We start from the raw sequence: 15,892 nt of genomic DNA on the forward strand, positions 1-15,892 counted from the left end.
ATCTCTGTTCCATCTCTAATTCCTGGCCACATATATAATCCAAATCGGCTTGCAGCCAGGGTACCCCTGAGAGACTCAGCAGGCTCCCTCGGTACTCACAAATGTCCTTAAGTCTCCACTCCTTCTGACTCCCAAAATCTGGGTCCTCTGCCATTAGTTCAAATAGTAATCCAGGGCCGCCGTAGCTAAAGCCCTCTGTGGGGATGCCATCACCCAGCCATGGCCACACTTGCATAGCATACCATCGGGGGGCCCTGTAGCTGTCATCCAGCACCATCTCATCCTGGACCAGTCCATCCAATTCAGACAGCCATTCCTCCCTGGGCTGTCCTCCAAGGCAAGGTACTCGTAACTTCCACTGGAGCCAGTAATCTTCGTCATCAGCGGGGAGGGTTGTTACTCGATAGCCCTGCTCTTGTTGAAGAGCCTCCCTCCAGAGTCGCCGGCAGACAAGGTCCCTTTGTGCCAGCAGGTCCAAATACGAACTAGGACCGTCCAGCTGGGCCAGCGCCTCCTGTACTCTCTTTAGGAGCTCGGTTCCCATAGTTACCGGCTACTGTGGCATGTCTCCTCTGTCAGCAGAAACTGTGTGAAAAAAGCAGATCCCACCACTGCCAGCCAATGTGATGAATACCACAGCTACCCCCGACTGGGTAGCTCCACCAAACGGGTCCTGCTTCCTCCCTGCTGACTGCAGCTATGTAGCTGGCAAGTGACCACAGCCTGTAGCCACCCCTGATGCCCGACAGCACCAGTATTCAGGGTCCCACCCAGTGGCAGACTCCAGCTACCCAGACTAGGTAGCTCTGCCTCTGCCTGGAACAGGCTCCTATGTAGCCCAGGAAAGTGATGTTAGCAACAGCCCACCCAAATAACTAGACATACTAGCATTCAGGTGAAACAGGAACTGATTTTATTGTAAAACATACACTCCTTTTATACACAAAGCTCATCTTGATACAACACTGGACAATCATACAATTTTCCCGCCATTCCTGCCCCTCCAGACAGACCGGCGCCTCCATAGCAGCCATAGTCCCACAGAATCCTAGGACCGAGGGGTGATCCTGGGGGAGCGGCGGCACTTCCAGATAGCGGCGTGATTCGTTACTAGGGTCCAGAGATACAATTCATTCAAGTTACGAGGGTAGGGGTGTCCAAAAACCCCGGTGGAGCTCTGGAGCAAAGGGCCGCTGGAGCAACCAGGGGTAAAGATAGCGGGTATCCTGTAATTAACATAGACTTTGATTAGACACTAAGTTACCTACACGAGTGTTTATACCTTTAAGAATGACCTATTTAAGGATGAAGAGCTGGGACACCTGTGAGCAGTGAACAAGTGCCTGAAGGCACGAAACATGTCTGCTGCAGATTGCCCAGCTGTCTATGTTACAATGTCAGTCTTGGCTTGACTAACTGTATCTGCTGATACACTGTGCATTTTTACCTGCATTATCGAATAAAAAGAACTAAGTTTTACCTGCATCTGAGGATCCGGACCTTTCTTTGTATTTTATTTATATATATATATATATATAAAATGATGTCTCGGGTCACATTTGACTCAGATCTTTCACTCTACACATTCAGTCCTTGGCTAAAGCCTGCCGCTTCCACCTTAAAAACATCTCTAAAATTAGACACTTCCTTACACAAGACACAACTAAGATTTTAATCCACTCTCTCATTCTTTCCCTCCTTGATTACTGCAACTCTGTCCTCTCTGGTCTCCCCACCTGCCGCCTAGCTCCTTTACAATCCTTAATGAATGCCTCTGCCAGACTCATCTTCCTTACAAGTCGCTCTTCATCTGCTGCACCTCTCTGCCAATCTCTTCACTGGCTTCCTCTTGCCTCTAGGATCAAACACAAAATTCTCACTCTAACATACAAAGCCCTCAACTGCACTGCTCCCCCCTATATCTCAGACCTTGTCTCCAGATACTCTCCTTCCCGTCCCCTTCGCTCTGCTCAAGACCTCCTACTCTCCTCCTCTCTTGTCACCTCATCACACTCCCGTTTACAGGACTTCTCCAGACTGGCTCCCATCTTGTGGAACTCTTTGCCTCGCTCCACAAGACTCTCTTCTAGTTTTAAAAGCTTCAAGTGCTCCCTAAAGACTCTACTGTACAGGGATGCATACAACCTACACTAACCTTTCCTAATACCAGTTCCTCTCCTCCATTGCTATCCCCTGAACCCTCTTAGCATGTAAGCCTAAGAGTCCAGCTGTTTGTAGATCACCTTCTTAAGAGCTGACTACAACAGTGCAACTCTTGGCAGGGCCCTCTACCCATTTGATCCCTATAACTGTTTTTTTTTGTACTCCGCATTTGTTAATAGCGCTGCGGAATCTGTTGGCGCTCTACAAATAACCGATAATAATAATAATATATATATATATATATATATATATATATATATATATATATATATATATCTGTATATACATATAAATATATCTGTACACACATATATACACCTGAGACCTCATTTTTTGAGCTCTTATAACTTTTTTGCACAATCATTTTTTTAAATAATCTTTATCATATAGTGTTATTATGAGTGTAACTGTACTTTTACATGTATTTCATTTCAATTTAGTGATCAAGTTTACTTTCCCCTTGTAATATGCATGCTACATCCGACGTGCATTTTAACCCTACATTGTTGCTTTTCTGCACAATTTCAATATGAATTTAAACTTTTTAAAAAATATGATTTTCTGCATAACAAATTTGTTTTTGTTTTTATTGGGATTAAGCAATGCCATTTTCTATGCATATATTTATTTTAGTATTGCATTTGTTAGTTTTATATGATTTTTGAAATTATTTTTTTTGTGTGCTCCATTGTAATTCATCATCTTCACATACTTAAAAGCAGGGATCAGCCCTTCACCCAGTGATCTCATGGTAAAAACTCTTTATAGAATTAGGACAGGGGCTTTAAACTCAAAACTTCCTTTACCATAAAGGGCCAGATTACAACCCCAATTCCGAAAAAGTTGAGACAGTATGGAAAATGCAAAAAGAGTCATTTGAAAATTCAGTTCACCCTGGTTTATTATTTTCTGTAATGTTACACTTTTTTGTAATTTTAGATTAATTTAAACATAGTTTTTTTATGTAATGTTAGTTTTTTTATTTTAATTGTAATTTAGTATTTTTTAATTTTAGGTAATTGGGGTTAATTTAGGGGGTGTTAGGTTAGGGGGCTTAGTAATTTAATTAGTTATTTGCATTGTGGGGGGTTCGCAGTTTAGGAGTTAATAGCTTAATTAGGTTAATTGCGTTGTGGGAGGTTGGTGGTTTAGGGGTTAATAGATTTATTAGGTTTATTGCGTTGTGTGGGTTTGGCAGATTAGGGGTTAATATACTTTATTATGAAGCTTGCGATGTGGGTGAATGGCGGATTAGGGGTTAATAGTTTAATTATTTATATTGCGATGTGGGGGTTGGTGGATTAGGGGTTAATATACTTTATTAGGAAGCGTGCAATGCGGGTGAATGGTGAATTAGGGGTTAATAGTTTAATTATTCATATTGCGATGTGGGGGTTGGCGGATTAGGAGTTAATAGCTTAATTAGGTTAATTGCGTTGTGGGAGGTTGGTGGTTTAGGGGTTAATATACTTTATTAGGAAGCGTGCAATGTGGGTGAATGGGGGATTAGGGGTTAATAGTTTAATTAGGCATATTGCGATGTGGGGGTTGGCGGATTTGGGGTTAATATACTTTATTATGAAGCTTGCAATGTGGGTGAATGGCGGATTAGGGGTTAATAGTTTAATTATTTATATTGCGATGTGGGGGTTGGTGGATTAGGGGTTAATATACTTTATTATTAAGCATGCGATGTGGGTGAATGGCGGATTAGGGGTTAATAGTTTAATTATTCATATTGCGATGTGGGGGTTGGCGGATTAGGGGTTAATATACTTTATTAGTTATTGCGGTGGGGGATTGCAGTTTACAGATATTGCACATGCAATAGGTGTTAGTTTATATTTTCAGGGAGTGACGGTGCTTACATTTTCATCGCAACGCTTGCTGAGTCTGCTTATATGTGGCGAGGTGAAAATGTAGTAAAATTTCTCCATTTTCGCAGCGTAAGTCCTTGCGCTGAATATGTGATACTGATTTGCAATGCGGTTCTATGTTAGCTTATGGGAGTAAAAATAGCGGCCGACGGGTGAAATATACGCGCCGCATTTATATTCTGCACCGTATGTGTGATAGCAAAACCGGACTAAACACCGGCGTAGGCTTTTGCGGGCGGCGCCGCATATGTAATCTCGCCCCTCGTTTCTAACTGAACACATGGGTGAGCCAATGACAATCAGTATATATATGCCGCCACCAATCAGCAGCTAGAACCTAGGTTCTTTGCTGCTCCGGAGCTTACCAAGATAAACCTTTCAGCAAAGGATAACAAGAGAAGGAAGCAAATTAAATAATATAATTAAATTGGAAAGTTGTTTAAAATTGTATTTTCTGTCTAAATCCTGAATGTCTAATTATGACTTTACTGTCCCTATAAACTAGTATTTTGATTCTGCTCTGAATTCTGAGGTTAATATATTTTACAGGCAGCTGTAGGGAGGTTGGGGGCAATCTGATGTGGGTATGGAGATTGGGCTTTAGGAAAGGAGTCTAATCTGAGGTCTGACATTTAGAATGCAGCAAACTCAAGGACTAAAAGGCCATAGGTCTGAAATGACGCCAGTTTGTTGATGACAGAGGTACTGTAGGACCAGACACTGGAGGGGAGTTTAAATCAGTGGTTTAGCTAATCATCCTTTTGATTTTGGTTTGCCCCCCCCCCCCCCCAGAAAAAATTCTGCGGCCGGTCATGCCTTTAATGCTAAATTAAAATGTTTAAGGGACACTGAACCCACATTTTTTTTCTTCCGTGATTCAGATAGAACATGCAATTTTAAGCAACTTTCTAATTTACTCCTATTATCAATTTTTCTTTGTTCTCTTGCTATCTTTATTTGAAAAATAAAGTCCAGTACCTTGGACAGCACTTGTTTATTGGTGGATAAATGTATCCACCAATCAGCAAGAACAACCTAGGTTGTTCACCAAAATAGGTCAGCATTTAAACTTACATTCTTGCTTTTTAAATAAAGATACCACGAGAATGAAGAACATTTGCAAATAGGAGTAAAATAGAAAGTTGCTTAAAATTGCCTGCTCTATCTGAATCACAAAAGAAAAAATGTGGGTTCAGTGTCCCTTTAACATTTAAATATAATGTTCTTTCAGTTTAAAGGGACAGTTTACTCAAAAATTTTCTCCCCTTTAATTTGTTCCCAATGATCCACTTTACCTGCTGGAGTGTATTAAATTGTTTACAAGTAGCTTCTTTACCCTTATATTGGCATTTGAAATTGTTAATTTAGCATGTGGTATCCCCACCTATTCTGAAAGTTTGTGGCCGCGCGTACCAGCTATAGATAAGCTTTGTAAACACAGCCAGCAGAAGAAATTACACTCCCAGTGTGATAAAGCAGAGATAAGGTAATAAAATGTTGATTTTCCATTGTTCTCTCAAAGCATTGGTGATTGTTTTAAGGACAGATATAAGATAAAGAAGCAGGTATATGTGCACAATGTGATACAGTAATGAGATCTGATTATACCTACAAGCTCAACCTATTTTATTAGGCTGTGGCTTCAAAACACAAAATCAGAGCTTTAATATACAGAAATAAACCTTAAAAAGCTAATTTTCATATATTTTTTACTCTGCATTTGGTAAAAAAAGTAATTGTAAACACATTAAGGGAAAAACTATTTTACAGTATACTGTCCCTTTAATGTAACTTTAACTAGAACATTATTGCATTTGTTACATTGTAATACATTCTCTAATGCCCCTTAATGCTAACTATAACACATAAGGGATTAAATGCCATATCCTCCTCTGTGGAAAGAATAACTTATAACTATATACATTCTTGGTTTAACATAAACTCAACTTAGTTTCTAAACGTAGAAATAAATAACACACAAAATAACGACACAACAACTTTTTATGGTTAGAGAAAACCCGCAGGTCACGTTTATTGTGGCAACACAAGAACTAACGACCGTCTGAATAAACATGGACCAGGGGGGCGGCAATCAGGTACTAGCTAAAACGTAGTAACCCATGCTAACAAGATGGGCAGTACCAGGGCGCAGGAGAAGAAGCAGAGCGTAGCTCAATACTATAAAACAGGGAATTCTCGGCATCGTAATCACACGGGCAGGGAACACCCCAGACGCGCGTCTGGGGACTTCATCCCTGGCCGGAAGTGCCGTCACTCTACCTCGATCACATCCTGCCCCCGGACACTGTCCACCCGCCAGCCCAGGGTGCGAACCACCACTCCGTACCAGTAAGGGCCAGGATCAAAAAGGTGCGTAAACCAGACTGAAATACCTGGGGAGCTGAAACTTAACGTCCTTGGACTTACAGAAATAGGCTGGCTAGCCCTCATCAAGCCTTCGGATAGCCCTAGTCCCTGGGGACCACCATAAGGACGGATCCCCCTACTGATTGCAAAATAATAAACAAAGGGAGGGAAGGGTGGGGAAAACTTTGAGAAAAACAGCAGAAAGAGGACATGTGCTTCCTGCACTGGGCTTAAAAAGGTAAGCTGGAACCCCTCCTCTCTTTCTGCAACATTGTTTCACACACACAACACAACACTCCCCTCCTCCGTCTTGGCCTTAACCCTTATGTGCATTCCAGGCAATTTGCCTTACATTTCCTTAAGGGATTAAATGCCATATCCTCCTCTGTGGAAATAATAACTTATAACTATATACATTCTTGGTTTAACATAAACTCAACTTAGTTTCTAAACGTAGAAATAAATAACACACAAAATAACGACACAACAACTTTTTATGGTTAGAGAAAACCCGCAGGTCACGTTTATTGTGGCAACACAAGAACTAACGACCGTCTGAATAAACATGGACCAGGGGGGCGGCAATCAGGTACTAGCTAAAACGTAGTAACCCATGCTAACAAGATGGGCAGTACCAGGGCGCAGGAGAAGAAGCAGAGCGTAGCTCAATACTATAAAACAGGGAATTCTCGGCATCGTAATCACACGGGCAGGGAACACCCCAGACGCGCGTCTGGGGACTTCATCCCTGGCCGGAAGTGCCGTCACTCTACCTCGATCACATCCTGCCCCCGGACACTGTCCACCCGCCACGAGATCGCCCGAATATCAAGGGCCACTCTCGCCGCCACCCAACTCACACAAATAGGAGTAGGGACTGACGTATATCTTCAATAAACAGGTCCATGCCATGGTCCGTAAGATGGACCCCGTCGCCTCGGTACAGGCTACGGTCAGCGGCCGTAATGAACTTGTGTTCCACAACAAAACCACCTAGCTCGCACATAAGCTTCCTAACATCTCTATTGAGCTTCTTGCGAACTTGGAACGCTGCCCTATGATTGGCCATGTGTCTCCACGTCAACCTCGGTATAATGTTTGACCAGCCCATTCTCACACCAGGCAACCAAGCTTTAAAGGTGCGCAGATCTGATTGGATCACTGCGCTCAAGTCCCGGCCGGGAATTGAGCCGAGATCATTCCCACCTAAGTGGATGATCAGCACATGGGGTTTCTCCCACCGCCTCATGGCGGATTGCAGTAACCCAGGCAGATCTGCCCAGCAAAGGCCTCTCCTCCCTAACCACCTAACTACCACCCTGGAGAATGAGAACCCAAGCTGCTGCCCTCCAGGTTGCGATGCCGCTCGGATAGCCGCCCAGTGTACGAACGAGTGCCCAACGATCCAGGCACGAAGTGGCCCACTTCTAGGCCCTGCAATAGAAACAAGAGTTAGGGCATATAATGGCAACGCAGTGTGCAACATTATCAACCAGCAAATATTAACATTGGGATATAAGTGGCCTAACGTAAATCTGATACCTCTTAGACTTCCACCTCCCAAGCGCCATTATGCGGTCAGCCGACCAGCCTAAAGTCGCCGCCGTCGTAGCAGCTCCAACCCTAAAGGAGTGAGGAGCTATAGTATTGGGATTCAAGCCCACTTTTTTAGCCGCCCACCCCAAAACCTTCCGAAATTGAAACCTCGTCAGGGGGGTACCATCCTGATGAATTAAAAATCTAACCGCACCCACTGGACGCCTGTCCGAGAAGGTCTTCAACAGTGCACTAGGGCAGCAGGCGGAACCCGCATGCGCGGGTAGCGACAGCCAGGCCCCCCTACCATCTTGATCGACTTTCGATCGAGGGATGAAAAGTAATACCCCATTATCCGTAAACCTGACGTGCTCCGCCAGGACGCCACCCACTTTCGCCAACTTAGACTGGGGGACCAATTCCCCCACTCGGAGAGCACCATGAAACGCCATGTCGAACGCCGCTGAAAAAAGCCGCACCTCGTAGTCTGAGGAACATACCTCCGGTAAAACACGAAGCAGGAGGACCAACCTGTCCGCCGTTATGGGTTCCCTAACGTCTGGACGCCGCACTTCCGACCGTCCCCAACCCCTCAGTATTTGACGAATCAAAAACGTTTTGGAAGAGTCCGTCAGCGTGAATAGTTTACAGAAAAAGGACACCGCCGCCAACCGCGCGGATACCGCCCCTTTCTTAGCTAACTTAGCCCTAAGCTCCGCGAGCCAGCGCAATAGCCAGTCCTGCTCACCAGCACAAGAAGGAAATCCTTGGACATCGCAGAAGAATACCCATTCTTCCCAGTACCTTATATAGGACTTCCAAGTGGAAGGTGCCAGGGACGCCTTAAGCACCGGAATCAGGGACTGCCATCCAAAGCCACCTGCCAAAGAAAAGGGGGACAGGGAAAGCCATGAGTGGCAGCCTCAGGAGCACATTTCCTAAAATTTTCCCATTGAAAGCGAGATAGTGCATCAGCAATAACGTTTTTAACTCCTGGGACATGCCTAGCCCGAAACTCAATGTTCCGCTTGAGGCATCTCAAAACCAGAATTCTCAGATATCGAATTACTGGTGGTGAGGACGAAGAGAGACCGTTAATGGCGTAAACCACGCTCAAATTGTCCGTCCAAAAAAGACGGAGCGGTTCTCGAGCTTGTCCCCCCAGATCTCCAACGCCACCAGAATGGGGAAAAGCTCTAGAAGGCACAGGTTCCTGGTCAGGCCCCTGGCCGCCCACTCTGCCGGCCAAGGTTCGGCGCTCCACTCGCCATTGAGATAGGCGCCGTATCCAAAACCCCCAGCAGCATCAGTAAAGAGGTGCAGTTCTTGCGCCGGAGTCTGGGGGGTTCTCCAAATACAGATCCCATTGAAATCCCTGAGGAACAGATCCCAGACACGGAGGTCTTCCCTCATGTCACTATTAACCATTAGTTTGGCCTTAGGGGAAGTAACTCCCGGCAACAAGCGCTCCATTCTTTTCAGGAAAATCCTCCCCATCGGGATGACCCTCCCTGCAAAGTTGAGCAGACCCAAAACCGATTGGAGCTCTTTCAGCGTGCAAAACTGCGCCGCTGCGAGGCTCCTGACTGCTGCCAACATCTTCTGTACCTTATCAACCGGAAGCCTACATTCCTGGGCTACCGAATCAATTTCGATACCCAGGAAAGTTAGACAAGTGCAAGGGCCCTCCGATTTGTCTTCTGCTAAGGGGACTCCAAATTTCTCCATCAACAGCCGCATGGCGTAAAGGAGCAGCTCACATTCCCTAGACCCCTGTCTGCCGACCAGGAGAAAGTCGTCCAAGTAGTGAGCAATCCTATCCTCTCCTGTCACTTCCGCCACGGCCCAATGCAAGAAGGAACTAAACGCCTCAAAATAGGCGCAGGAAATGGAACACCCCATGGGCAAACAACGGTCAACATAATAGTGTCCGTTGAAGAAACAACCCATTAAGTAAAATGATGCGGGGTGAATCGGCAAGAGTCTGAAAGCAGACTCGATGTCAAGCTTGGCCAGTAAAGCCCCATGACCCGATCTGCGTACTACTTGCAAGGCATCATCAAATGACTGGTAATATACGGTACTTAAGTCCTGAGGAATGGCGTCATTGACTGACTTTCCCTTTGGGTATGAGAGATGTTGTATCATCCTAAACTTTCCTGGGTCTTTCTTGGGCACGACCCCTAGAGGCGAGATAACCAATCCCGGCATAGGTCTTTCCCTAAACGGGCCAGCCATTCTACCCAGTGAAACTTCCTTACCCAATTTCTCCTTTAATACCTCCGGGAAAAGGGAGGCAGAATTCAGGTTCCTGCGAGAAGCCGCACCCGAAACCGGACCTTGTACGGGGATAACAAAACCTTCCCGGAGCCCTGACTCCAACAAGGCCGCCGTTACCCTATCGGGGTATAGCGTGAGCCACTTACTAATTGCGGCCACCTTCAGCGGGGTGTCCGCTCTTAGCGACAGCAGGGCCTCTTGGCCCAGTCCTGTCCTGTCTCTCCCCTTTTTTAACGCAGTCTGCGGCAGGGTGAAATCCCCCGCAGATGCGACAAGCGTGCCGAAAGGAACACGCGGTTCCCAACGTGCATTGCTTGTCCTGGAATTTCCAACAAACCCCAGCTGGGCGTCTGCGAAATCTATTTGCGGGTCGAAACTGCGTTGCACCCGCCGGGGCCCCCGCAGTACCTAGCGATTTCTCGGGACCCAGCCGGGCCCAGAGTTGCATTTCTACGCACCCGAAATCCAACAGTGGATTACCCACCATCTTTCTGCGGAACTCCTCATCATAATCCCGCCAGGCACCATCGCGATAATTATCAGCAATGATCTCCATGTTTTCCATGTATTTCAACACGGCTAAACACTGGTCCGGCCATTTTTGCAAATAGCAGGACGCATAGATCCTGAAACACCGGCGCCATTCGTGAAATGTATCTGGGCGCTGGTACTTCTTGGGGCCTGTCCCATCCTCCGCTCTCGCTTTCTGCCTTAGGGCTTCCACCGAGAGCTCGAAGATGTTAACAAATTTACCCTCTTGAATTCTCCGTACTGTCTTAGTCTTCAAATGCTCGTGCAGATCATAAGAAGACCAGGATCTAGTATCCCCTTGGAGTGCCACCTTCCGATTAACAGGCCTCCCCACCCCACTTATGCGAAGTCTGGGTGGGGCAGCCCTGTCGGACCTACCAGAGGCAATATAGTCATGACGGTCACGCAAACCCCCTTTTTCTGATCTCTTCTCATCAGTTAACCATCTAAGCATCTTATACATTCTTTTATTGCCCTTCCCATGCAACCCCAGTTCCTTGTCATTTTCTGACCCAGAATCATCCGAGGATGAGGTAAAACCCCGCAACCCCACTGAAACTGAGGACTCACCATCTCTCACACCAGTCCTGTTTGGAATCGCCACGACTCCCGAAGTAGAAGGACGCTCATCCTCTGACACCATGGAGCCCTGGCCGCTCTCAGCACCTCTCTCCAACCCGCTGCCTGAATCTCCTGACGTAGCCATGTCGCTTTCCTGCAAAAGAGATTGCCAGAGAGGAGTACCACGAAGGGGAAGGTCTGCTCTACCCCTCCCCCTGTGCCCAGACCGTTCATGCATCCCCTCACACACATCATGGTCATCTTCGCCACTTGCAACATCATCATACACACCCTGCTCATCTTCTGTAAAGTCCTCTATCTCTTCACTAAAATGTACTGACTTCTGAGTGATAGGGGTGGCTTTCTTACGTCTAGTGGATGCAACCGCTAAATCTAAACTCTGAAACTGTTCTGGTGAACCATGTTTGGTAGAAGACCTAGTTACTACCTTCCTCGCTGCTGCCGGGGATGCGCCCGGAGCCTGAGGCCTAGCCCCTACACTCCCACTAATTTGCGCGCCAAAAGCGCCGCCTGCACGGGCGCCGCCTTTGCCCAAAGAAACCTCACTATTACTGCCAGCGCTCTTAGGCATACTCCTAGCGTGCCCAATAGGTGCTGCGACACCTTTATAATTGCCCAATGGGGCCTTTGCCCCTTGACGAGGATTACTGCCCGACGGGGCCTTTGCCCTTTGCCGGGCCGTAATACCCTTTGCAACCTGCCCACGGGGGCCTCCAACAGGGACCCCCGGGTTCATTTGGCCAGAGAAATGCCCCCCCTGAGGTAATTCCTCCATTGATTCACCATTAGCCCCCTCGTGAAGATCAACCCCCACAAGTGCTGCCCCTGTAGACCCCATTGCATCAGCAGAATTGCCCCCCGGAGCATAAGTTCCCCCCCGCGGCACTCCTCTCTTACCTTGGACGCCGCGCGGGGAACTCGACCTGCTCCGCTTCGATGACCGCTGACAAATGGCGGGACCGGCAGTGACGTCATCGGAAATGACGTCACCGGAAGTCCCGCCCTCGGAGGACCGCAAACCGGAAGTCGCCGCCGATGGAGGAACAGTCGACGCGGGAGCCTGCGCAACCACCGCCGGAGGACCAAGGACCACGTGGGACGCACCCGGAGACCCCGACAAAGAAGATGCCCACATCTGGAAAAGGGATACCGCGGCCGCGATGGAGTCCTGAGACACCGGAGACGACGTCGGAGGTAAGGCCGAACTGCTCCCACTAAAACTACCAACTATTGGGGCAAAAGAGCAAGGCCCGTAGGGGCCGGGGACCGGAACGCCACAAGGCCGAGAAGGGCCCGCCGCGACCACGCGAGGGGAGGGAGGCCCAGCCAGGGGGACCGGAGAGCAGGGGACAGAGGAGCTAGCGGCTGTAGACCGCATAGCGGGCCTAGCGGGGACCCCCGCTTTACCGGCTACTTTAGGGGGACATGTGGGCCTGCGAAGGCCAGAAACGGGCCCGGCAGGGCCCAACGTGGTACCTATGTCGGAACTAACCCCCCGAAAAGAGGGCTCACTCCCGGCCGCATGGCCGACGGGCTCAGACGCGCCATCTGGATGCCCAGCACTACCCCCCATATTGCTCACTAATGCCAGCACCTCCAGTAGGGCCCTATCTGAAATCTCCCCACCACTACCCCCAACCTCCCCGGAGGATTGATCAAGTGAAGGGGAAAGGGAGGGAAGTAAAGGGGTTCGACCCACCGTTTCTGGCGATGGAGGGATCCACTCAGCTGCTTCATCGCTGTCTTCAACAACTTCTCTCTCTGCAGGTTCCTCCCCAGCCTCCATGATTCGCTTTGGAGGTGCTTTAGATCTCCTTGAACGTCTCATGTGAAAACTTTGAGAAAAACAGCAGAAAGAGGACATGTGCTTCCTGCACTGGGCTTAAAAAGGTAAGCTGGAACCCCTCCTCTCTTTCTGCAACATTGTTTCACACACACAACACAACACTCCCCTCCTCCGTCTTGGCCTTAACCCTTATGTGCATTCCAGGCAATTTGCCTTACATTTCCTATGTCACCAGTCACTACATGTTGGTAAATACTGGAGCACAGCCAGGAACATAACAGTACAATGTCAGCTCTCAGCTGCGCCAGCTCACTGTGTCCCAGAGCTATGTGCCCTGTGACATTGTTCTAGGCTATTTATTGCTGCTGAGGCCTGAAGGTGACAGCTGCCGGCCTGTAGCTGACTGTGCAAAAGAAAAAAAGAGCTCAGTCTGTGGCTCACACGGCACACACAGCAGCCAGGTCAGGCACACCACTGCTGGGCTATAGGACAAGCACACACAGCAGCCAGGTCAGGCACACCACTGCTGGGCAGGCTATTGGACAAGCACACACAGCAGCCAGACCAGGCACACCACTGCTGGGCTATAGGACAAGCACACACAGCAGCCAGGTCAGGCACACCACTGCTGGGCTATAGGACAAGGACACATAGCAGCCAGACCAGGCACACCACTGCTGGGCTACAGGACAAGCACACATAGCAGCCAGACCAGGCACACCACTGCTGGGCTACAGGACAAGCACACATAGCAGCCAGACCAGGCACACCACTGCTGGGCTACAGGACAAGCACACATAGCAGCCAGACCAGGCACACCACTGCTGGGCTACAGGACAAGCACACATAGCAGCCAGACCAGGCACACCACTGCTGGGCTATAGGACAAGCACACACAGCAGCCAGGTCAGGCACACCACTGCTGGGCTATAGGACAAGCACACATAGCAGCCAGACCAGGCACACCACTGCTGGGCTACAGGACAAGCACACATAGCAGCCAGACCAGGCACACCACTGCTGGGCTACAGGACAAGCACACACAGCAGCCAGGTCAGGTACACCACTGCTGGGCTACAGGACAAGCACACACAGCAGCCAGGTCAGGTACACCACTACTGGGCTATAGGACAAGCACACACAGCAGCCAGGTCAGGTACACCACTGCTGGGCTACAGGACAAGCACACATAGCAGCCAGGTCAGGTACACCACTGCTGGGCTATAGGACAAGCACACATAGCAGCCAGACAAGGCACACCACTGCTGGGCTATAGGACAAGCACACACGGCAGCCAGGTCAGGCACACCACTGCTGGGCTACAGGACAAGCACACACAGCAGCCAGACCAGGCACACCACTGCTGGGCTACAGGACAAGCACACATAGCAGCCAGGTCAGGCACACCACTGCTGGGCTACAGGACAAGCACACATAGCAGCCAGACAAGGCACACCACTGCTGGGCTATAGGACAAGCACACATAGCAGCCAGACCAGGCACACCACTGCTGGGCTATAGGACAAGCACACAGAGCAGCCAGACCAGGCACACCACTGCTGGGCTATAGGACAAGCACACATAGCAGCCAGGTCAGGCACACCACTGCTGGGCTATAGGACAAGCACACATAGCAGCCAGGTCAGGCACACCACTGCTGGGCTATAGGACAAGCACACATAGCATCCAGACCAGGCACACCACTGCTGGGCTACAGGACAAGCACACATAGCAGCCAGACAAGGCACACCACTGCTGGGCTATAGGACAAGCACACACAGCAGCCAGGTCAGGCACACCACTGCTGGGCTATAGGACAAGCACACATAGCAGCCAGACCAGGCACACCACTGCTGGGCTACAGGACAAGCACACACAGCAGCCAGGTCAGGCACACCACTGCTGGGCTATAGGACAATCACACACAGCAGCCAGACCAGGCACACCACTGCTGGGCTACAGGACACGCACACACAGCAGCCAGAAAAGGCACACCACTGCTGGGCTATAGGACAAGCACACATAGCAGCCAGGTCAGGCACACCACTGCTGGGCTACAGGACAAGCACACACAGCAGCCAGGTCAGGAGCACCACTGCTGGGCTATAGGACAAGCACACACAGCAGCCAGGTCAGGCACACCACTGCTGGACTACAGGACAAGCACACATAGCAGCCAGGTCAGGCACATCACTGCTGGGCTACAGGACAAGCACACACAGCAGCCAGACCAGGCACACCACTGCTGGGCTATAGGACAAGCACAAACAGCAGCCAGGTCAGGCACACCACTGCTGGACTACAGGACAAGCACACATAGCAGCCAGACCAGGCACACCACTGCTGGGCTATAGGACAAGCACACACAGCAGCCAGGTCAGGCACACCACTGCTGGGCTATAGGACAAGCACACATAGCAGCCAGACCAGGCACACCACTGCTGGGCTATAGGACAAGCACACAGAGCAGCCAGGTCAGGCACACCACTGATGGGCTATAGGACAAGCACACATAGCAGCCAGGTCAGGTACACCACTGCTGGGCTACAGGACAAGCACACATAGCAGCCAGAGAAGGCACACCACTGCTGGGCTACAGGACAAGCACACACAGCAGCCAGACCAGGCACACCACTGCTGGGCTATAGGACAAGCACACATAGCAGCCAGACCAGGCACACCACTGCTGGGCTATAGGACAAGCACAAACAGCAGCCAGGTCAGGCACACCACTGCTGGACTACAGGACAAGCACACACAGCAGCCAGGT

The 15,892-nt window shown here is 49.2% G+C and overlaps 2 protein-coding genes across 4 annotated transcripts in view; one reads left to right on the forward strand and one right to left on the reverse strand.

Moving 5' to 3' along the window:
• Window positions 1-6,895: 6,895 nt before the first annotated feature.
• Window positions 6,896-13,293, reverse strand: LOC128654725 (uncharacterized). Of its 2 annotated transcripts, none has more exons than XR_008401480.1 (2): window positions 8,692-8,990; window positions 6,896-7,841 (listed from the first exon to the last, which is right to left on the reverse strand). XR_008401480.1 is itself a non-coding variant. In XM_053708810.1 (2 exons), exons 1-2 carry the CDS (start codon window positions 13,198-13,200, stop codon window positions 7,264-7,266), a joined length of 2,454 nt encoding a protein of 817 aa, XP_053564785.1. In that variant the 5' UTR covers window positions 13,201-13,293; the 3' UTR covers window positions 6,896-7,263. The 2 variants fall into 2 exon arrangements, 1 of the variants encoding a protein (XP_053564785.1); XM_053708810.1 differs by lacking the exon at window positions 8,692-8,990 and adding an exon at window positions 11,325-13,293.
• Window positions 13,294-13,493: 200 nt separating this feature from the next.
• Window positions 13,494-15,892, forward strand: part of LOC128654726 (ecto-ADP-ribosyltransferase 5-like) — a 170,118-nt gene continuing 167,719 nt past the window's right edge. For both annotated transcript variants that reach the window (XM_053708812.1, XM_053708811.1), the window contains exon 1: window positions 13,494-13,583. The gene's annotated coding sequence lies outside the window, so the exon portion shown is untranslated. The remainder of the gene's footprint in view (window positions 13,584-15,892) is intronic.

Source organism: Bombina bombina, chromosome 3 (assembly GCF_027579735.1).
Source record: "Bombina bombina isolate aBomBom1 chromosome 3, aBomBom1.pri, whole genome shotgun sequence".
Classification (NCBI taxonomy): domain Eukaryota; kingdom Metazoa; phylum Chordata; class Amphibia; order Anura; family Bombinatoridae; genus Bombina; species Bombina bombina.